A 24,669-nucleotide genomic window follows, 5' to 3' on the forward strand; every position below is an offset into this window, starting at 1 on the left:
TGCTATATGTTACTAGAACAAATCAGTACAACTATCCAGATTTGTGCAAGGAAAACAGACATCCACTATATCCCTGCTCTACATCAAGTGGCAAACGTACGAGTCAACTGAGAATGACGTGGTAATGGATGAACTGGCATACAGCTTAAGAAAAAAAACAGATAAAACTTGGTGCACAGATGGAACATAGCAGATCTATTAGCAACTAGAATGCAATTAAAACAGGCCTTCTGCTTTCAATATTTGCGTGTGCAGTAATGAAATGACCGGCATGTTAAATTATGAATGCCTTTACAGCTTTGGGGATACTGGTACAGACAAAGGTGCAGATGTGTATTTTACCTGACACTGGAAACCACAGAGTTCACTGTGTGTGGCACGATCTGTTCCATGTCAGATATTGTACAAATGTAGGAAGATCTTCAGGAGATAGGGAAGGACAACTAGTGCTTGAAGAAATCTAATTTATTACAAAAATAATAATAAAGAAGCCTTGATCCTTGAACCCTTGATTAATCTAGCAATAGCCAAATCTCTTCTAACATTTACCCTATGTGCTGGAACAGTTGTGACAATTCAGTACAGCATTTGGGTATCAGAAGAAAAGTCTGTTTGATTACCATATCCAGTATCATTTTACAAAGAGTGCAATCTGAATAGAAATGCAAATCCTGAACTAAGGTGAGAGCAATAAAAATAGTGTGAAAAGATGAACCAACAGAGAGTCTGAGATATCCCATTTTCAAAACATCAGACATAGTTTTAATGTTGTTGCTTACAATTCTTTATATGTTTAGTAATATCAGACTTGCAAACCTTTAAAAAAATTCCCAACACCTCATGTGTGAGCAGCTGATCAAACTGGTCAAGTTTCTAAATCTTTTAGAAATTTAAACAGATGTTGCTATTGCGTATCCATTTTTTTTACAGGCCCGGGCAAAGGCGGCTATTCTTCTTGTGACCTTCTAAATTCAATTGTCATTTTTTTTCCACAGCTTATATTAATCCATGTCGGGTCACTTCCTTGCTATGACTGGTAAGTTGTGTTTGCCATTCAATGACTGACTACCCCTGGTGATCTCTATATTATTATGGCCAGTTACCCCTTATGGTCTGTTCTTTTCTATCACTGTTTAACCTTGTTGCCTCTGCCATTATTGCACTGGCTCCTTCATAAATCATTTGCCCTAAAATTTCTCATTTTTGTTCCCAGCTGTTTCTGAAAATGCCGAATCGCTTATTAAAGCTGCTCTTTATTGTTTTTGTCTTCTCTATCCCAAAAAAACGCAGTCTTCTCTTTAGCCACCACCATGATATAATTGCAGTGTAGGCTCCCCAAAGGATCTTCAGACACAAATTTCCCCAAAATAAGTTCAACTATTAGAAGGCTGAACTACAATTAGACAGAGAGGTCAGTTTAGGTCCAAAAGCACATGTATAGCAAATATGAAGCAGTTATGCCCCTACCAGGAGCTAAAATCTTTAAAGTCACGGGTCACTCTTTCCTTTTTGCTAGTAGATGGACCTGCTTCATCATCTTCAGCAGAACGTTTACTAGAAAACATAAAATACATTATTAAGAACACAATGTTATATATTTATACAAATAAAGTGAGGGGAAAAAATGAAATCAATAAATCAGAAGCAGGATTCTATAGCTCCAGGTACAAAATCATCATCATATCAGTATAAATGGACATGTGAACAAGCTCATAAACTATATTTTCTTCATAACCACTTAACTGATAAGGCTGAATACAAACTAGTGCAATCACTATAAATTGTTCGTAGCAGCTAAATGTGTAGTGTGATACAAATAAAAATGACAGAACACAGTGCTATCAGAGGTATTACTGCCACTAATTTCAGATCAGTGTACCCCATCTGTGCAACCAACCTTCAATTATGTGCTGTGCCTATCTGTGTATTCAACATAATTCAGGCACTTTAAACCCATAGATTGTGACCCAAATAAAATGAGCGCTGTTTATTATGGGTTTACATGATACTTTTTAGTACAACATTTTTTTCTACAGTATTTCATATACCGTATATACTAGAGTATAAGCCGATTTTTTCAGCCCCCAAAATATGCTGAAAAACTCTACCTCGGCTTATACTCGGGTCAAGCGCAAAAACGGTCGCCGGCGTCTAAGAATAGTCGCCGGCGTCCAAGAATTGTCTCCAAGAATATTCACCGGCGTCCAAGAATGGTCGCCGGCATCCAAAAACGAGACACCGGCACCTCCAATGGGAGCAGAAACCCTCAATTTTTTGATTGACCAGAAGCTGCTGCATTTCTCACCCTTGGCTTATACTCGAGTCAATAAGCTTTCCCAGTTTTTGGAGGTAAAATTAGGTACCTCGGCTTATACTCGAGTATATAAGGTAATTAAAATAATTAATTTCAAGCGAATTTTTGGATCATGACACTCAGATCCCAACTCATGGTCCCAAATAAAGTGTTCTGCCTTTCCTGTAACACTGGGGCAGCAATGGTGTATGCAGGGCCAGAACTAGGGATGCGCAGAAGAGGCACGTGCCTTGGGATAACAGTAATTAAACAAACATTTAATCAGGGGTTTATTTTCAAATTTTGGGTTACAATACATTGTAATTCTCTCCCTGCCTATGGGGCAGCACTGCTTATACATATTACTTGTAACAAAGTGCAGAAATGTCAGGTAAGTGTGCCACAAAACTGGTAGAAGAAAAACTGTCCTGCGCTTTTTTATCCTCAAGGTAATACATTGAAGAATAAGAAGTTTATACATATGAAAGTCGAACCCATATTAATTCAGTTTGGCTTAAACTAAGCTACTAGTCAGTTTGTCTTTCATATTAACAGAATCTTTTACAGAGTCTCAGTCATTCAGACAGGGCTTACAATTTTACAAAACGTCAATGAAACAATGAATCAGCGAGGGTATTCCTTAAAACCAAAGCAAAGACTGATCAATTTACTGCCACTTATCGGAATTTCAGAATCAAACAGCTTTGCTTTGGATTTACATAACAAGAAATGCAGCTTGCAGTATTTCCCTCTCTTTCATTCTAGCTGTAGTATTTTTAATGCCATTGGAATAAATTAGTTAAGTATTATGATTCATATCAGGAATTCACATAAGACATCTTTCTGAAAGAGTACAAGAATGTCCAGAATCTACATATTTACTCTATATCCGACCCTGAAGCAGCTGCTGAGACCATGAAAACGTCATTGAGTTATGCATATAATGACATTTTCTGGAACTGATTCAGGAATAGCTAAAAAGCATTGACCTAGAGGACGACTACAACTAATTCACTGCTTTAAAAGCCCAGTGAGGCAGACGGCATTATCTTGCAGTTCTACAACCTAGAAGCCCTGCTTTAGAATGATCTGCAGGGCACTTTCTGAGCACAATATTTAGAAATCTATCAGCAGAAAGGAACTACACAATTGCACTGTATACGCATGATAAAACTTGTGTCTGAGTACCAATATATTCTATAGCCACCTTATGTGGAATGCTTGGGACTTTCCAGATAAGGGGTCTTTCTGTAATTAGGATCTCCATACCTTAAAGGGGTGGTTCACTTTTACGTTAACTTTTAGTATGTTATAGAATGGACAATTCTAGGCAACATTTCAATTGGTCTTCATTATTTATGTTCTATAATTTGTTTTATTATACAATAGAATAGAATATTTCTTCAGACTCTTTCAAAAGGGGGTCAGTGACCCATCTAAAAACAAATGCTCTGTAAGGCTACTTTTTATTACTCATCTTTATATTCAGGCTCTCTTCTAATTATATTCCAAATAGTCTCTTATATAAATCAATGCATGTTGTTAGGGGAATTTGGACCCTAGAACCCAGATTGCTGAATAAAAAACTCAAATACCACAAATAATAAAAAATTAAAACCAATTGCAAGTTGATGGGAAAAAAAACAACAATTTGCTTAAAATGGAGTCTATAGGTGCTGGGCTTACTGTAGATTTCTCAATAAGGATATTTTTTTCAGATAAGAGCTCCTCTGTACCAGGAGTGTCTATACTTTACTAATGCGAGGTCTACTTTAAGTAATATTGTCCCATTATGATAGACATAAAAGCATAGTTAGCATTCTGTTCCATGGAAAATATTACTTAAATATTGATTTATGAGAAAATGTATATGGTTATTGTTATTTCTTATGTAACCTTAATACTAAATATCTCAATGAAAAGCATGAAACAGGAGGGTGATTTAGATAAGCTGTGTCTTGAGATCTAATGATCACCAGCTAAAGGTCTACTGGTAGATCCCAACCTAAATTTGGGCACCCCTGCCCTGTAAAGAGAGCAAATGCCCCCTGGTGACAAATTAGCATTTTGCATGGATTCCCGAACTGAAAAGTTATAGTAAAATAAACATGAGTGTATTTGTCATTAACTGTAATTATCTCTTTGTATAACCTATGCTGGATGAAATACTCACGTTGCTGCCATGTTAATATACTTCCCAACTCCTGTCCTGTATGTTTTTGGTTCCTGTCTCTTTTCCTTTTTTGGCAGCAGAGCTTGTGCCTTAATTCTTTCTTCTTCTTCTGCTTTCTGTGTCTTTTCCCTTTCGGCAGCCACCTGAGAAGTCACATTTTAGAAAGAAATTGCCCTTAATTTATATGTTTTAGCTAGAGAATCAGAGGAAGAGCTAGACAGATTGACACAATGTACTTTTTATTTTATTTTTTTAGACAGCTTCATAAAGATATATATGTGAGTAATTATGAATATTAAGAAAATAGTTTTACACTTACATCAGTTTTTACTATATGTTTATACTTTTTCTTGCAACTGTGCCCAAAACCAGTTATACAATGCTAAAAACTAAAAATGTAACAAACTTGGTCAGCAGGTCGAGCTTACATGTGGTAGTGTGTGCATAATTTCATTAGTTCCTCTTTGAAATGTGACTCCTCAGTTTGTCTTTAGCTTAAACAAGAACACCCCCTAACAACTCAACAGAATCCTTTTTGTGCCTCTGTCTCTTGCCATTTTCATTAAGATTAAACAGTCCTCAAATCTTCTTTCTGGGTAAGGAGACTTGGTTTTCTTGGATAGACCACAGAATCTCAAAGTCGAAGGTAAAGAAAAAAGTATAAGAGCGAATAACCCCATACATTGCAAGTTTTTGCCTCTCTGTCATTTGCTAGACCAGTAACAGTTAACTGAATATTGCTTGCCATGGATTAGTTAGCCTGAAGCAACCTTTGCACCTCTATAACAGTGCTCATAATGTTGAAGCATACTAGGTAGGAAAGGTAAGGGTCTCACCTGAGCATCAGCCTCCTCATAGGGATCCACAAACACTGTAGTACACTCTATGCGAATCTCCTCCTAGAAAATAAACAATGACGTTCATGAGATGTGTGGAACTCAAGTATATATAGTGAATAAAGTACCCCCTCTTGTAAAATATAAGGGTATTATAAGTTACCGAGAAGTTTCATGACCATATAAAAACACGAGGCCGAAGGCCGAGTGTTTTTATACAGGTCATGGAACTCCGAGGTAACTTCTACTATCCTAATATTTTTCAACTGGGGGTACTTTATTTATTATAATACACAAGTTTCAGTGAGTCATGTGACAGAAATGACATCAGAACTCACCGTTTATAACTGATGACATCAGAACTCACCGTTTATAAGGATATCATTTACAAGATATTCGTAGCTTTTGTGTATTATATAGTGAATAAAGTACCCCCTCTTGTAAAATATAAGGATATTATAAGTTACAGAGGAGTTTCATGACCATATAAAAGTACGAGGCCGAAGGCCGAGTGTTTTTATACAGGTCATGGAACTCCAAGTTAACTTCTAATATCCTCATATTTTACAACTGGGGGTACTTTATTTATTATAATACACAAGTTTTAGTGAGTCATGTGACAGAAATGACATCAGAACTCACCGTTTATAACGGATGACATCAGAACTCACCGTTTATAAGGATATAATTTACAAGATATTCATGGCTTTTGTGTATTATATATATAAAAATTAATAATAAATGCTGGCTCTCATGAGCATGGTACCTTAGGACGGTCAGTTTTATGATCTGTGTCCACTTTCTCCATAGCAGATACAGTGTCAAATCCCCCAACCACTCTGCAAAGATGAGAGAAAAATAGGAAAGTTGTGAAGTTCAGAACTAATTTGCAGAAAATTTGCGTAAATTACTTACGCATAGAAACTCACCTGCCAAACACTGTGTGCTTCTTATCTAGATATGTACAAGATCGGAAAGTGATGAAACTGTAAGTAAAAAAAAATGTAGGTCGATTTTTTAAACTTCTTCCAAAAACATATTAATGTAAACATCCACCACGTGCCTTGAAATGAGACTATGGCTATGTCCTAGCTGTACTTACAACTGGGATTTGTTCGTGTTGGGTCCAGTGTTAGCCATGCTAAGAACTCCTCTTCCTGTGTGTGATAAGTTGGGTTTAATTTCGTCTTTGAAGGGTTTCCCCCAAAACGACTCCCCTCCTAAAAATAACAAAAAAAATAAATAAGTAAAAATGATACACTAATAAAGACATGTAAATATATTTATTCATGAAACAATAAAAATAAGTATACATCCTGTCCACTTGATTAAGTTTGTAGAAAATGTATGCACGGTTATTTTCCTCTTGCATAGCTTTCACTTGCCGCCATGTTTATGCTGCTGGCTTTAGCTTGCAATTTCAGTGTTCCAAAAAACGGACCAGAATAGGCGTATTCCTTCACTAAGCATTTTAACATCAAATGGTTTATTAGTTCGGCTTTGTGGCTTTGCTGTGTACATGACTGTGGCAGTGTGTTCATACCTCCCAACATTTGAAAAATAGAAAGAGGGACAAAAAGATTTGGCGAGAGTAGCACAGTGTAAATGTATTGACCATGCCCATTTTATGACCACACCCCCTAATTACAAAAATTGGCAGGTTATGAAAGTGTGAACATATTTCTGGGAGTTTTAAGGCCATGTTGTATGTGTTATAACAGTTTTGAAAATGAAGGGGATATTGCCCTTTAAGCTGTGAGTCTCTTTCCCCAAGAGATTATCTTTGCATATCTTAACTTGTTCCAATATATCTAAAAGCAGCTGCTGAGTATTCTGGGCTCTCTGCCAAAAAAGCCTTGAATTAAGTTTCAGAAACTCTGTATCCACTTCAGGATGGAACTGCTTTCAGGCAGGCTGTTGTTTCTCTTACTCAATGTAACTTAATGAAGCTGAAGATTTTTTACTATTGAGTGCTGTTCTTTATCTACCAGGGAGCGGTAATCTGGTTACCTTCCCATTGCTCTGCAGATGGGCTGCTGGGGGGATATCACTCCAACTTGCAGTGCAGCAGTAGAGAGTGACTGTAGTTTATCAGAGAACAAGTCACGTGACTGGGGGCACCTGGGAAACAGACAATATGTCTAGCTCCATGTCAGATCTCAAAATTAAATATATATAAAAAAAATCTGTTTGCTCTTTTGAAAAACCTACCTGTTCCTGTGCCTGTGGGATCCCCTCCTTGTATCTGAAAAATCAACAAAAACAGATTCAATTGCCAGTGCCTCACTATGCAACACATCTCAGCTCTAAAACTAACCCATTATATAGTAGTCTGAACCTTTGCCAGTACTCACCACAAAGTTACGGATGGATCGGTGAAAGATTGTACCATCATAATAATTCTTTTTGCACAACTTGATAAAATTCTCACATGTCTTGGGAGTCTGAAAGGAAGAACCCAATTAAATAAATATTTTAAGAACAGGTTAACCAAGGTCTAATTTAATGAGATTTACGTTGAAAAAAACCCCCAAAAATCTTTTCCATATACTATATCTGCTTTGGCTTAAAGGAGTTGTCAGCAGCAGAAGCCAATATGAAATGAGTAAACTTTGCACCGAAGTATGGAGTCAAACTTAGGCACCATGTATATTTGTTTCTGACTGGCTTTCCCTACAGAGAGAAGACCGCACAGGCTGCACAATGGTCATCGGTGCTGGGGATACCTGATGTGACCATGGCCACCAGAGGCTATACTTGGGTATATGTACAAATAAAATTAAAACAAATTTAAATTCCTAATCTGAGCATATTCACTTCCCCTTTAAGGAACTAACCTTAGAAGACAAATGATAGGACTTTCCACAAAAAGCTTCACTCTAATTTTATTTTTTAATTAGGCAGTGGCTACTGCCACAAAGTACTAAAGTTAGATTCCAATCACAGCATATTCTGAATGAAGTTTTATATTTTGCCATAAATATGCTAAGGAAAGTAACCCTGTGTGTGTTGTGTCAGTGGTGTTTGATTGGTCATCAGTAAACATATGCAAAGTTGTACACGTGAGTCCAGGTGGTTTACTGTAGAAGGCTGGTCTGAAAACCTACACTGAACCCTATACCCTGGTTGCAAATGGGATTTACTGCAGAATACCTTTTCAGATTTACGAGAATACTAGCAAATCGCCTATTCATTTCCCTAGTGCAAGGTTTCCCAAACTATGGGGTTAGGACTGTACATGAGGGAGACCATTAATGTGATAACAGGGTGAATTTTTATTTATGGTGTTCTTTATCCCTGGAACCAGAGATGGATGACTGATCACATCATGACAAGTAGGTAGGAGAATTTTGATTATTACTGCAATAAATACTCATTATTTTCCTTAATTATATAGGACATTTACACTTTCAAATTCCTAAGGCTCCACCTGAAAAGACCAATTTGTAATAGCAATTTCTGTAAATTTGAGATGGCTGTGTGTACAACAGATCACTAGATAAGTCTAGTGTTTTTCTATTCAGATCAGATAAATTGGGTCAACACTTCTTTAAATATTTAACACATTATGCTTCCCCCCTATAGGCCCCTCAATGTGCTGATAAGAACACACCCAGATCTGCATTGCCACAGTAACTGGATGGAAAATTGCTAAGGTGTTGCTATGGCAGCTACAATGTCTGTGTTATGAGTCAACTGCAAAGAAGCTTTCTAATATTTAATGTGATTTTCCCATCCCTTCTTACTTTTACAGTCTGCTACAAGCCACCAGAGGACCTTGGTATAGTAGGACATTATTATTAAACAAAAAAGCTACAGCTACATACACAAACTGTTTCTCATAAAAAGCAGACAGATTGCTACAATACATAATGAAAGAAAGATTGTTGTTATACACCTTATTTTCTAATATTTTGTTGCCCTCATATTATTCTAATATTTACTGGTATCAGGTATGACAAATACACCCCACCACTCCATAATAGTATTTTCCCCCTCATCTGCCATAAAAAATGGGGTAATGTATGCTGCAACTTTCTGTAACTGACAACAAGAAATGAATTTTTATTGTATTGCTATCGTCATATTCTTTTGCATTAGTTTAATGGATTAAAAGAGACCAAAAACCTACTGACAACCCCAAGGACCCTTCAAAGTGAGAAATGACAGTGACAGTTTACAAAAACCCTAAGGAGTGATGCCTAAGCTCTGTTTATGGTACATATGCAAATACTGCAACTTCCTTTATGAACACAACCTTGCGTGCTAGTGCAAAACCCTACAGGGACATGGAGAGATTATAGTGTCCTAATGCTTAAAAGCAACAGTGAAGAGCAAACTGCCACGGTACTTTTGGTTGCTTTAAAAGTTATTCTTTATAAAAGCCCCAGTAATGTCCCAACGGCAACTGGCTGCTCACAAGCATTTTATGCCACTGACTGGCAATTATTGCTAAGAAAATCCATTCCACCAGGTTCAAAAGCAGCACCCTCAACTGTGCCTTAGCCCATAAACAAATACTCTTCATATGCTCAGCTACTGCATGACTTGATTCATTTATTTTTTCTTTGTTATCTTTCTGAACTATATTTTTACTAAATTCCAACTTTATTTGCATCAGTTTAATAAACCACAGAAGTGGTTTATGTTAGTATCCTGCTTCAGGAATAAAAATCTTTTATTCTCTAAGCTTGCAATTTTGAATTACCTTGTCACAATACAACTCCAAGTTGAGGTCACCTTTATTTGTGTGTAAGCGAACATAACCTTTCTTCTTTACATACTGATAACGGACAGTGTCTTCAGCTATGGCAGCTGTAAAAAGGAAGAAATTTATTGGTACAGACTGGGGTCCACAGAGAGTGTAAAATCTGAATTCTATATTATAATACTGCCCAAACCATGACTTGACTCCATAAAATTATATTTCTGATACCAATGTCCTCACAAAGGCTGCCTTCAGTATAGAAGTATATACGATCACTCATAAATTTGTATTAATAATAAAACATAGTTATTAACATATGGTAAGTAGTGGGTATAAATTAATGTCCCATTAAAATGTACACAGATAGTACACGCAGATAGTACACGCAGATAATAGACGCAGATAATACAGGCAGATAATACAGGCAGATAATACAGGCAGATAATACAGGCAGATGGTGAATTTCTTACCGGCTTCATGGGTCGTTTCAGGAGTCATTGCTGTAGAGGTGAAGGATGCACTCACAGCTCCTGTGGAATAATGTGCCTAGCAAAAAGATGAATCATTTAGTTCTGTTATCTAGCCACCTACACAGTGTCGGACTGGCCCACAGGGATACCTGGAAAACTCCCGGTGGGCCCAGGTGTAAGTGGGCCCTCCTGCTTCAAAACATTTGGCATATTTCATGGCCATTACCTATTTCTATGAGACTAAATAGATTGAATAATAGATCATAACATGTAAAGAAAAGAAACTAGCAGAATAGAGGTTGTGTGAGGAGAGGAATTATAATAGTACTGAGAGTGGGCCCCTGATCTAAGGTCTTTTGGTGGGCCCCTGGTCTAAGATTTTTGGGTGGCCCCTGGTGTCCCTGTCCGACACTGCCTATACCACAATATGGGTTTAGACAGTGGTGCTAATGCTAATTGGTTAGTTGAGCAACAGCACGGTATGTAAAACGGTCACAGAAAGCAAACCCTGCAGTAATATGTATGGAATAGTTACAAAGTGCTGGATAAACATATACGCACTGCATTTAGTTTATCTGTTGTTTTTTTCTCCGGGCCTTTCATAGTAGCTGCCAACATTGCATCCCCTTTAAAGTCTCTGTAAAGCTCACTCAGTGTCTCTCGGGTTTCCATGTTTGCATTTTTCAGGTAATATGATGGGTCCTGACGTGCCTTTTCTTCATCTGAAAAAATAGAGTAGATTTACAGGAATAACTGCTAACATTTATATCCCATGTGCATGACCAAGTGCTGGACCAAATTTGAACAACAGATTGTTGTTCATTGCAATCACTGATAGACAAGAGGATATGAGTTCTTCTACATGCTTTCAGTGCAAAAATAATGAAAACTAGCGTATGGGACATATAAATTATAATAAATAGTAAACTAATGCTTTTTGAAAATCCCATGTACTAATCAATTCTTATAAATCTCAAGTGAGAATAAAAAATAAAAAAAAATAGGTGGCTGCTTATTTGTTTTAAAGTTGGCTTTTGGTTTGTGGCTTCTGAATAGTACATCAAATACCTTTTGCTGCCTCTATCATTCTTAAAGGGATTCTGCCATGATTTTTATAGTATAGTTCTTTACCATTTAAATTTCTATACTTGAACCAATTCTACGTACCGTAAGTGCCTCCATCCCTGCATACATGTAATGTTGGTTTAATAAATAGGATAAAATGAAGGATCTCTTACCTGGGTCTGTTACTTTCAAATTGTTCTTTACATGGTAGAAATTTGAGACATTGAATTTGTCCAGCTGGCTGGGGTCCTAAAGAAACAAAGTCAAACTAACACTGGTCCTTAAAGTACTTTAGTTTCACGTTGCATTCTGGCAGGCTACCAAAAACAGCAACATCACATGATATGCTAATGCGCCCGTGACTACAACATATTAATGTGCGGGCTGGCCTTGGTGGACAATCGTACAAACTATTCGGGCCACAACCTAACTGTACTCCACTTCCATGTACAGTGGCGTCTAGTTATAGACCCCCCCTCTGTGACATCAGTGTCAGGGGCTGGGCAGGTGAGGGTATATAAGGACACACAGAAAGGTGGCCCAGGTTGGGTGCTGGTCAGGTCCGGACTGAGAATTAAAATAGGCCCTGGCATTTCAGGTACACAGAGGCCCAAACAGCCCCTACCAGCCCACTAAATAGTAACGTTCTATGGCACCTTATAGCAGCCCCTCTGGCATTTGCCAGAACCCACAGATTGCCAGTCCGGGCCTGGTATTACAGCTTCAGGTTAGGGTCGAAAATTTATCTCACACGCGCACGCACGCACGCACACACACACACGTTGAAAAGTTGCTAAGAATAGGGAATTCTAACATACTAAAGGTTAACTTAAAGCCTCGTTAATAATAAAGCAATACTAGTAAAAACCACAAGTTTCAGCTTAATACCACCAAGAATCAAAACACAAAAAAAAAAAACATAGAACATTATCCCACGCTGAAAATAATTTTTTGATATAAAAGCAAAATCCAATAGAAAACCCCAAATATATTAAGAAAAAACGCTTCAACATAAAGGAGGAGATGTCAACTGGTGAATTTGTGCATATAAATATAATAATATAATAAGGGATGCACAGAATCCACGTTTGGATTCTGCAAATACCGAATGTGCCACAAAAAATTCCGACTGTGCCGATTTTGAACCCTAAGCTTGCATATTCAACTTTTAGAAAAATTTGAAAATTTTGGGAAAAAAATTGTAACATTCAGTGGTCCAGAACTTTTAAGGAAAACTATACCCCCCCCCAAACAATGTAGGTCTCTATAAAAAGATATTGCATAAAACAGCTCATATGTAAAATCCTGCTTCATGTAAATAAACCATTTTCATAATAATATACTTTTCTAGTAGTATGTGCCATTGGGTAATCATAAATAGAAAATTGCCATTTTAAAAAATAAGGGCCGCCCCCTGGGATCGTAGGATTCACTGTACTCACAAACATACCAACAAACCATACATGTTAGGTCACATGAGCCCATTAACAGACAGAGTTGTGTCTTTTGCTTCCACTCTTCTTCCTGTTACAGTTAGAGTTAACGTATTTCTGGTCAGGTGATCTGAGGCACCACACAGACCATAACGTAATGGTGGCTCAAGGCAAGAGAAGTAAAAGGGCAATATTTACTTAAATATATATTCCAGTTTGGTAAGATTCTTTAATATGCCACTTAATATGATATGAACTATCTGTTGCTTAAGTGTTCATTTTGGGGGTATAGTTTTCCTTTAAAGAGCACCAACCAAAGGTGTGGGCAAATAAAGTTAGGACACTCACACCAGGAGGGAGCTCTCGGTGCAAGCGTCCTTTGGTTGGATAAAATATTTTTAGCCAACAGGTGCCCTTTAAAGCAACGTTATTGTACAACTGAACTGCTAAAAGTTCCTAAGAATCATCAGAATCCTCGATTCTGAGCATCCTTAAATAAATTACTGATTTATCTGTGGCTAACAGCCCCTGTCACTGCCAACCTTATTCCTCAATCAAAAATTATTGTAATAAATCAGATATACAAAACTCCCTTTTGAAGAAGGACTTTCCTAAATAAAACAGCATTCTGCAATGAAGCACCATTATATCCAGCCTTACTTATAAAAATGCTTCTCACGACCCTGCAACTATACATATAAACTTTGCTGTCCAAATCAATTTGTTCCACATCATTATAAGCAAGATAGTATATGAAATTGGCCAAAAACATGCAATTTAATTCTACACAAGTGCCTCCATCTCCACTTACATGTAATATTGCTTTTACCTCACACTCTCGATCACTTTGTGGAGTATGACCTTATAACCAAAGCAATTAACTTGTGGCAGGTTTTCTTTCTACAGTTTACAATATACTGTTTATATATTCAAGTCTTGGCAGACTGTGATGCACTCTGATGTTATCATTTTCTAGTGCTTATTTGTCTGGCAAACCATAACGAGGCCGGCCAAAAATAAGCTGCAATTACTGAAAAATGTAAAGATATGGTTTAGGAAGCATCTGCAGTTACTTTAATTTGTCTTACGGTATACTAAACTTACATTACAGCTTAAAGGGGTTGTTAACATTTCAACGAAGTATTAGTATGATGTTGTAGAGAATGCTATTTTGAGACAGTTTGCCGTTTGTTTCATTATTTATTATTTGCAATTTTTAAAATATTTTTTATTTTATCTTGGTTCAGCAACAGTCCAGTTTGGAATTTCTGCGGCTTTCTGGTTGCTCGGGTCCAATTTGACCTAGCAAACAGGCAGTTGTTTGAAAGACAGACACAGGCTGAGAGCAGCGGAGCCTACACCTGTGTGTGCTCAATGACTTTAGGCGGAGGACACACAGAGCATTGCCTCTGCTGCTCTCAGTCAGTTTTTTTTTGCAGGCTGAGTGAAGCAGATCTGCTTCCTTCCCCCAGCTTCTGCTTAACTGTAGGTACACGTAGGGAAGGCCTGAAAATGTCTCACACATTTATAGGCCAACCTGCAGTCAAACAGAAGCAATGCTTTTCAATGCAGATCAAAAGAGGTGAAGATTGAATGGATCCACTTCTCTCAGCTAATGCTCCTTGCAGCCTTAGCCTTATGGTATCCTTTCATTCTATGTAAAGATTAAATACACTTACATTTATATCTGGAAGTTTAATATTTGGTGCTCCAAATTACATAAACACCTTTAATCTGGAAATCTAAAGGTCTCAAGCATTCAAAATAAATGCTTAAAGAGGAGTCACCCTTTGCATAGCTTTAGGGTACTACTTTGCTTGGCTGTTTGAGTAGTTTTTGTACCTGGAGAGTTATTATGTCCTGGCGAGTGAAAGGTTCATCAGTGAGAAGGTCCTTGTAGCTTTTTGGTTTAATGTTCAATTGCTCAACAGCCTGTGGGAAGATATTACACAAATAATACATATTAAACTGTATATTCCCACACCTAAAAAAAAAATCACTAGTTTGTATTTGGCAGTGAGGTGTTTTCAGTAACTTATATTGAAGGACATATCGCCAACTTCATTTGTAACATTATGTCAATTTAAATACCAAAACAATTCACATAACAGAACGAATGTCTTGAAGGACAAGCTTTTAGCACAAGACACGATACCTGTAAAATGTACGACAACTTGAGTGTTGTCCTATGGGTTATAAACCCCCCTACTGGTGTGGCAGAAAGGGACCCATGTCAGACATATACAACATTATTTGTTTGGAACGATCTTAGATTATCTCAACAACTAGTCAAAAATCTTTATTTTAGTCATTCTCAGTGTAGTTAATGGATATTCTTACCTCATTAGAAAAGACATTTCCAGTTTTGCTCACAGCCACAATATGTGAGTTCTTGGTGAAAACAGAAAAGAGCACAGGACAGTGATACTTTCCTTAAAATAAAGAATTATATAATATACGTCAGTCTTTTAGCAAGTAAGCAAAAAAAAAAAAAAAACAAAAAAAAAAAAGGTTATTGAAATAAAGTCTTAGCACAAGTCTCTATTGACTTTGTAATATTTCCCCTTGGGAACCACAAAATGTTTTTCCCCTTAAGGCAAAATGGAGCTCTTGTGGGCAGGGCTGTGTCTTCTTTACCTCTTGTATCAGGTACAGGTATGGGGCCGGTTATCCAGAATACTAGAGACCTGGGGTTTTACAGATAACGGATCTTTCTGTAATTTGAATCTCCATACCTCTACTAGAAAATCATGTAAACATTAACAAACCTAATAGGCTGGTTTACTTCCAATAATGATTAATCATATCTTTGTTTGGATCAAGTACAAGGTACTATTTTTTATTATAGGGAAAAAAGGAAATCGTTTTTAAAAATTTGGATTATTTGGATAAAATAAAGTCTAGAGATGGACTTTTTGTAATTCTGAGCTTTCTGGATAATGGGTTTCCGGATAGTAGATCACATACATGTATCAGTTTTATTTTTTAATTTGTATGTGATCTGTATGTTCATTGTATGCACTGCTGAATATGTTGGCGCTTCATAAATATGTGTTTATACCAATAGTATGGGTATAAATTCCGTTATACAGAAACCCATTATCCAGAAAGCTCCAAGGAGGGAAGGCCATCTCCCAGATGACTTTGTCTCTCTGTAATACAACAGTATCTCGTAATTGTCCCTAACTAAGATATAAGTCATCCTAATTCTTTTGGGTGTATTTAATGTTTAAATTATTTTTTGTAGATTTAGGTATGGAGGGGATTCAGCTTACAGAAAAAAACCTTATTTGGAAATCCCCAAGTGCCAAGCAATCTGGATAACAGGTCCTATACCTGAAGAAATACCTGAAATAATAATAATTGCATCACCATGTGTAAGGCAAGATTAAATTGGTAAAAATGTTGAACTTGATTTTTTTTTTACAACCATATTTAAAAGTACAACTAAACATACGTTTTCTGAGTTGTGTTATTCATACTGAAGTCATACTTGTTATATTCCTTTGATTATATCTTATCATCATATCTGCAGCACAAGTCTTTGGTGCTATATATAACAAATAAGACAATTTCCAAATCTGGCACTGTTGTTAAATCATTATTTGACTTAAAAAAATGTTTTTTCAGTTTCACGGAGATCCTCCCTTGTTTTTAACACATTTTGAGAAAATCCATATGGTCTTCAAAAAGTAATCAAACTCTTTAAGCTTTTAAGGTGACTGGTTTTCAGAGGTGGTTTTCAGTTAATACCTTTGAAAGGGAAAACCAAAGATATCTTCAGATAAAGATAAAAATCCCCTCCAATCACAAATAATGTGATGTACCAGACAATATAATATAAAATTAAGATTGACATAACATCAAACAGAACAATATGTTAGGTATGCCTTGTATATCTCACCCACTCACAGGAGATATCATTATGCAGGTCTGTGTACTACTTTGTAAAGGAACATTGCTGACATCCTTTATACAAGACCAGATCCATATACTTCTTTATTTAGTGAATATAGAGTATAGAGTATAGAGTAAACTCACCATCTTGGTTCTTGGCAAAATTCAGTTTTATAAGGGACTTAGCCTCAAGCTTCTGAAAAACATAATAGTTGGATTTTGTAGAGTACAGACAGTATGTAAATATTACTAAAAATAACTTATTTCCCATAACTATGATGGCTAAACATCAATATTCCAGTTCAGCTGGAAAACTGACAGATCAATACCTTTCTATTCTGTGAATTGCAGATAAATCTGTATTTAACATCCCTTTCTCTTTGCTTGCTTGGCAAACTTTTACTTGAGTAATACTTATGTGAGCATAAGAAGCAAGCATTCAATTTTCACATTGGACCATTACAAAATTCTTAATGAAAAACCAGAACTAAAAGCAGGAGTAATGTATACAATTCAACAACAATATATAAGATATGAATCATTTATATTAATGGAATCATGTATGTTAATACCTCAGCATTAATATACATGATCCTTCAGCTAAACAATGCTGGTGAAGTTTATGCATTATGCCTGCACAGGTATGGGACCTGTTATCCAGAATGCTCCAGACCTGGGGTTTTCCAGATAACGCATCTTTCCGTAATTTGGTTTACGGAGTCTACTAGAAAATCATGTTAACATTAAATAAACCAATATGCTGGTTTTGCCTCCAATAAGGATTAATTAGACCTTAGTTTGGATCAAGTACAAGGTACTGTTTTATTTTTACAGAGAAAAAGGAAATTATTTTATAATGTTCGATTATTTGGACAATATGGAGTCTATGGGAGACGGCCTCTCTGTAATTTGAAGCTTTCTGGATAATGGGTTTTCGGATAACGGATCCCATACCTGTACTAGAACTAGGACTGCACCAAAAGGAAAAATACCAAAAAAGAAGGAATATGTAGTAAAGGTAAACTGAAAGCAGACCCTCCCTTACAGAAGTGTCAGATGCTTGATTAGTGAAAGGGATATAGCTGTGAAGAATATTTTATTATATATACAAATAAAAATACTAATAATAAGTTCCACCACCCTATTAGCCTTTTTAAATACAGCTGGAACTGCTTTACTGCCAGGCTCAGCACCTTTCCACCTGGCTTACTGGCAGAGTGAATATATTACATACATTTTTCATTGTATTTAATTTCTTTTGATGGCTGCTTCTAAGGGAATTCAAAGACAAATGTGAATGTGCCACAGTCACGTGGAGCTGCCAGTGTTGCGAATGCAGGTATGTATGTGATGTGCAGTTAGACACGTCTTGTTCTATTTCTGTGCATTTGGCACACCTACCAATGTTTGTAATGTACCAATATGTGGTAATAGTTTAGTGTGCAGCTGCTATAGGTGTTCAAAGGCAGTGCAATGGGACTGAGAAATTCTTAGTTGTACATTTCCTTTGCCATTTAGCTAATTATATAAAATGGTGCCAGAGTAGTTCCCCCGGTACTCTAATGCTAGTCTATTACAATTAAGCATAAGGAACTGAGAACATATCCCCAAACCTGATCCTTCAATTATGTCTCCATGCATACACAATGTTTAAATGAACAATAGGCTGCAGTTTTACGCGTCATTTTTCTGCCAATATGGCAAAAGCCTTTCATAAAACCAAGGTAGTACTGCAGCACCACCTAAAAAGTAGATTTATCTGTGTAGATACATTTGCACTGATGCAGAAAGTCTAAGGAGAATAGAAACGAGGCCTGGATAGAATCATGCTAAGCTCTCTAAATAATGCAAATAACCCTTAGATTACCGATAGGGAGGTCTTTTATACCAAGATCAATAAGGTGGCATAGAAGTTGAAGGCAAATTCTTGAATCTCCATTACTGTGGCTCATCTTAGCAAACTATAAAGGTTCTATAATAATCGACACAGAGAGGTACATTTATTATCATGGATGATAAATATCAACAGTGATGTTGCTCACAACTACCCCTCAGATCTTTGCTTTTGGTTTCAAACATGTAGGGATCTTTAATGTTAATAAATATGACCCTAAGTATCCCCAGGTGCAGTTACCTATAGCAACAAATCAGCAGGTAGCATTTATTGGTAACCTGTTTAAAAGCAAACATTTTTTTGGTTACCATGAGTTGCTGCACCTGTATATTTGTAATGTTTTAAGTGTATAATCAAACTTAGTTTCTTTTATTACGTGTGGGGTGAAAATAGAAAAAGGGGCAGAATTTACTGTAGGAATATTTCAGGTGCTGTACAATGAAAAACAGTACTTGGTTGCTGGCCATATGTACCCACATTTGGTCAGGCACTTTAAAAGATTTCGAGCACGGCATGTATGACCAGTAAGTGGGTCTTTCATACTAATAATCATGCAATCTTGGTGAATCAAGCAAGATCGGTTCTAATGAAAAATTTGTTCTGATCATTAAAATGACTGGCCCAAATAAAACCGAATAATAGAAAGGAGGCCATGCACATGTATAACCCCTTCTACGTATCTGTTGTTTGGACCAATTGGTTGGACACAGTGCCTGATCGGACCATGTAAGGCCTTAAGGCAGCCATCTGAGACAGAATTGGATAAGAGTATGAAAAGCAAGGACAAAAAAATAATTCTGTCACAAATTATGTCAGCTGTGAAAAAGTAATTTTATTTTTTATTCCCTTTAGGGGATTTGATATGGTTACCAGGAAAGTGAGCTGCTTTGCTACTAGTAGGGAGATATTGTTTGATTAATAAATCATAAATTACTTGACGACGATCCAATGTCTTTTTCTGGGTCTTACCCAAAATAAAGCTATCATTTAAGTGGGAGAGTGACATTATTTCAATCTATCAGCTATTAACCCTTAAAGTTAAGTAAGTATACTACTGATCCACAGGAACAGTTGTCATTTTAATCTCTCATTCAGCAAATCTGCCATTTTTTCTGGACTTCAGGTCTAAAATAGTCTGATAGCACTGACCAACAGTATGGCAGTTTAAATATTAAGACTTTATTGTACTCGTTTTGTACAAGCCCACCTTTCACAGTGTTCTTGAAACAGGACAACATGAGCTACACATTTCTTACTTCTCAAAAGAATTAAAATCTGTACATCTCAGTTAAATATAATATTCTGGCTTGAACAAAAAACACTTTCTTGCAACCTAAGTGCATGTGGGTGTGATATCTTAAACTGCTCCAACCAAAATATATGCAGGAATCCCTGTACTGTATATTTAAACTTATAACATTACAAATACCAAAGGTATGCAAGCTGTCTGGGTGGAGCATAAACACATGTAACGATTATAAGGTCCAACATAAGGAATTAAAATTAGCCCAAAACAAGGCAGGAATATTGATCTTGCTGGAAAACATAAATCATATTTCAATGCTTAGGGAAGGTTTATTCAGTACAATAAAAGGCAGTTTCAGGGAACTTGGTTTTATTCTGATGTATAATGCAACCTAAATGTTTACCAGTTAGGAGCAACTTCCAGAAACTTTTGCTATTGCCATTTGTATTTCTTGTGCAGGAAGCTAAAAGGAATACTGCTTGTTTGCCTTCTGCTGTGTCTATACATACACAAATAATATATAAATATTTAATAATTTGGAGTCACAGGTAAAAAGGCTCCCAACCGGATATCATGTAATATAGTATTAGCAGTCTTCCAGTAAAAAATGTTTAAGAGGCAAACCCAGGAATTGTAGATGACAATTATGTGCAGACAACGGATTTATATGCATATAATGGAAAGGCAGGCCCTAATGCATTATTCTAGAATGTAGGTATAATGATAGCTCAATATTATAGAAATGCACAGTGGGAAGTGAATGACCTAGTTTCTTAAGAAGCTAAGACAGTGGCATGCCATCCCCTGCAGAGATGAGAGAAACTATCATTACAAGGATGCATGAGAAGCAGCATTGGCCGAACCAAACAATTTACAGTGCTTCTGCTTCACACTAACGTAACCAAGCCTCAAGCTCACACACAAAAAGTAACTAGAAAACTTGCCTCAGCTTGCACTGCCCTCAGGTACAAAAATTGCCCATTCAGTGTAATAAGTTCTTTGTCAAAGACACACAAGTCTCGAGTAGCTACATAATCCCACAAATACAAACACACCTTCCAAGATACAGCAGAACATTTACAAGTCAAATGCTGCCCAAGATCCTATGGGTATATAATTTGTGATTCAACTTGTTCCACTTGGAATATGACACATACAAGACTTGTTTCAACAGGCTTGGAACATGCCCAAAATCTAAGGTATGTAGAATGTATTGAAGGAACATGAATGGGCCAACACTTGCCAAAATCACTGATGTCTTACATTTCTCCCATAAACACATTAGCCTGTGTAACCAGACAGGCTACTATATCAGGATGTGCTGTTTAGTTTTTTCCATGCCTGACACCTTGCTCTCAAATTCCACTGTTTTTATATGCATTTCATAATAAAGTAACTGGTATTTTTATCTGCAGCATCCCCATCATAAATAGCTACAGGCCATTCCAATGGTTGACATGACTGATAAGCCTGTACGTATTTTACTGGTAAGTGTACAACCACAGAGGCAAAATAAACAACCTGTGTTGTACAGAAGAGGATTACACCACTACACAGACGGGGAAATTCAACTTCTCAATGCTTAATAACAGCTGCAGGCAGTAACCACTGATTGGCTCAGTTTGAAACACAACACAGTCATACCAAGGAGATCCATGGTAAATGCTGGATCTGATTTCAATTTATAGCAGATCAGCAATAACTGAAATGTATTTTTCAAAAGTCAAAAATGTAGTTAACTAAAGGCACAGAACATAAAAATTTTTTGGATTTGTATTTTATATATTACTTTTAGAGTTGTCATACTGCTTACCTTAAAGGGAATTTCCTAGTTATTCCATCTGTGTTGGAATTCCCCTATGATGGATTACATTGGCCTATCAAATTGATGGGTATTGTAGATCCCCAAAAAGAATGATCGGTCAGCAATAAATCCTGTACATGGTTATGGAAATTGTTGCTTTTTTTTTTTTAAACAATGAGGATTTAATCAATATTGATATTAAAAGCATCTTGATAACTGACCAGAATTAATCAATCTGATATCATAATTTGCAGATTGTTCTCTCTGCCCCTAAGATTTCAACTTCAAATCTGCTCTTTCAAATTACAAAAATGTTTATAGGTCAACATTTATTATGCACATTTTCCAATTCTGTGTAAACCTGACACAGTAGATAAGTGATGCCCTTAATGGACCCTGAACCCCACCTTGTGTTAAGAAATGGGTATTACAAAATAATTTTGAATATCAATTCATACTTTATCATAGCATAGAGATCATCAACTGCCCCTTAGACACAAAACAAACATGGCTTGATTTTGTTGTGTTTTGGGATGTCCTTAAATAGAAAACTTTTTAACTACACCTGCCAAATCAGTGGCCCAGCTCTTTGGTGCATGCCTATTGTTACTTGTGATTTGAAAGTTGGAAACAATAGTATTATGATCTGGGGTATGTGCATCTGAATCCAATGTTGCTTCTGGTGAGTTTACACATATATGGTATTGGTATTTAAAAATAAAAATGAAATTTATAATATCAAAACACAGAAATGTATTTATTTCTTGAGAAGCTGTAGGTGAAACTCTGCTTAAGTCAAGTAACTATACGGGCTGGAGTGTACAATACCCAACAGGCTGGCCCAAAGGTCAAATGGATGGATATAAAAAAAAAAAAAAAAGTAGCTGTAAATCCTTGCTAGTGCCATCACATGAAAATGTAAAAATGCAGAAGGGAATTCAAATGTTAGTCTATAAAAATCGTCAGGTGTTTTGTAGCCTGCAGGGAGGGTTTTCCTGTTGGTGACAAAATGTCATGTGCCATGACCATAATAAGTTGAGCCAAAAGCAGGGAAGTCATCACAACAGATTGTTATCTCTGCTCACCTCTCCTGTGATTGGGTTGGTGCCATACTTCTTTATCCAAGGAACAATGCTCCTGCAGAGGGGGTAAGAAATGAATTCTCAATGCCAATATGTTATAAAAAAAGTTTGTATTTTCTCCTGAAAAGTTATAGCAAAGTAGAATAATTTACTCAACATTTAAATTTAAGAGCTTGAAAGAACTAGTGTTAGCAAATCTTACTCTCACAGAGAAACTTTTATGCTTTGTGGAGATTTTATTTGTCATTATAACGGACCTTTCGGAATACAGTGGTCAGAGATCCTAGTTGCACCAGATATAACAGGATAGAGCTGAAATGATCCATTCAGGAACACAAATAATACCAATACCATAGCTACAAACTTAAAATGATGTTATATGATGTGTGGTGAGGTCACTACTAGGATACCTAGGAAAGTCCAGGACGGAGTTTATTTATGCCCCAGGTTCCTAACAGAGTGGTTCCGGGACTGCTAGTCCAGCCCGGGTGTTTTGAGTTGTACGGAGGTATTTAAGGTGGTTAATTAAAGAGTCAGCTCAAGCCAGAGTGGAGAGTTCCTGGCTGGGGAAAATACACAGGAAAGCTGCCTGTGTGAGAGGGATTGAAACCACCAAAAGGTTTGGGATTTTATATATTCCTGTATGTTCTTTGTTTTGTGGAGACAGGTGGTAGGCCTTGTCCTGGTTAGTTAGGAAAACTGACCTGTATTAGTTAGAAGCCCATTAAGTGGCAAGGATTTTATTTTGAATGGTTTGTTTCGTTTATTTTTTCTGCAAGAGACAAACTGCCAAAAAGCGACTACACTCTCGTGAGTGGTGCTTGTGCCGTGGGCTGTGTTACCCCAGGAAAACTGATCCCAGCTACCCAAACCCTTACAGATGTTATAAGTGTTTTTAGTTGCAGCTAAAGTGGAACAACTCACTGCTATTAAGTGAGAGAATTTAGGCTAGGCTACATGACATGGATTTTCCGCCTGCAGAAAATCCACTGCCCCACTTTTCTTCTGCTGCACTGCAGGTGCAATGTATTCCAGCACCAAATGCTAAATCTTGCAGGAGGTGCAGGAGAAGAGGCGCAGTGGGGCAATATTGTACAGAGAGACACAGACCGAGATCTGTGTCATGTGGCCCTAGCCTCAGCAGAGAATTTGAATTGCCTGCTTCTGGAATAATCTGGCCATTTACATATTCATGATATTAACAACATAAAACTTAAAGGAAAAAAATGGATGGAAAATGAAAAAAGCTTAGAAGAGTACTCTATCTGCTGGTGCCATCATGTTTATAGGCGTCAAGTTGACTTTTTGCAGGAAAATGTTCAGTTTACAAACACTGGAAATCTAAGTCAGCTGTATGTTTAAAATTGTTGGTTTTATGTGGGAGAAGAGAGCAAGCATGTTGTTGTTAATAAAACAATATTTACATACTTACAAAAGATCAAAGACTATTCCATCCGGTGTGCAAACTGGATATTCAAAGGGCTGTAAAGACAAACTGAGAAACATTCTCTGTCAGAATAAAGCTACTCAGAACTCCACGATACTCCGGTTAATTCCCAATTCACTTTTTCTCAAACACATATTCAAACTCATAATTACTTTACCTGCAGTGATCAAATGGCAGGCGTCTGAAATTTGCTTTTGGGATATCTGTACAGGGGAGAAAAAACCCCCACAATAAACGTAGGCATAATATAAAGTAAATTGTACACTATGTATAAACGATATGTATGTTAGTAAAGGTATGTGATCCATTATCCAGAAACGA

General features: G+C 36.8%; 1 protein-coding gene across 1 annotated transcript in view; it reads right to left on the reverse strand.

The window, feature by feature from the left end:
- Positions 1-739: 739 nt before the first annotated feature.
- The window catches only part of ppil2.S (peptidylprolyl isomerase like 2 S homeolog), a 31,614-nt gene continuing 7,684 nt past the window's right edge, over positions 740-24,669 (reverse strand). The window contains 18 exon segments of the mRNA NM_001086115.1: positions 740-1,554; positions 4,467-4,609; positions 5,303-5,365; positions 6,069-6,141; positions 6,232-6,288; positions 6,405-6,522; positions 7,514-7,547; positions 7,657-7,746; positions 10,011-10,117; positions 10,481-10,556; positions 11,042-11,202; positions 11,719-11,794; positions 14,821-14,910; positions 15,319-15,410; positions 17,020-17,071; positions 22,905-22,956; positions 24,334-24,396; positions 24,506-24,551. Of these exon segments, the coding sequence (NP_001079584.1) occupies positions 1,464-1,554; positions 4,467-4,609; positions 5,303-5,365; positions 6,069-6,141; positions 6,232-6,288; positions 6,405-6,522; positions 7,514-7,547; positions 7,657-7,746; positions 10,011-10,117; positions 10,481-10,556; positions 11,042-11,202; positions 11,719-11,794; positions 14,821-14,910; positions 15,319-15,410; positions 17,020-17,071; positions 22,905-22,956; positions 24,334-24,396; positions 24,506-24,551 (1,484 nt within the window). The 3' untranslated portion in view covers positions 740-1,463.

This window comes from Xenopus laevis, chromosome 1S, assembly GCF_017654675.1.
Source record: "Xenopus laevis strain J_2021 chromosome 1S, Xenopus_laevis_v10.1, whole genome shotgun sequence".
In the NCBI taxonomy this organism is placed as follows: Eukaryota; Metazoa; Chordata; class Amphibia; order Anura; family Pipidae; genus Xenopus; species Xenopus laevis.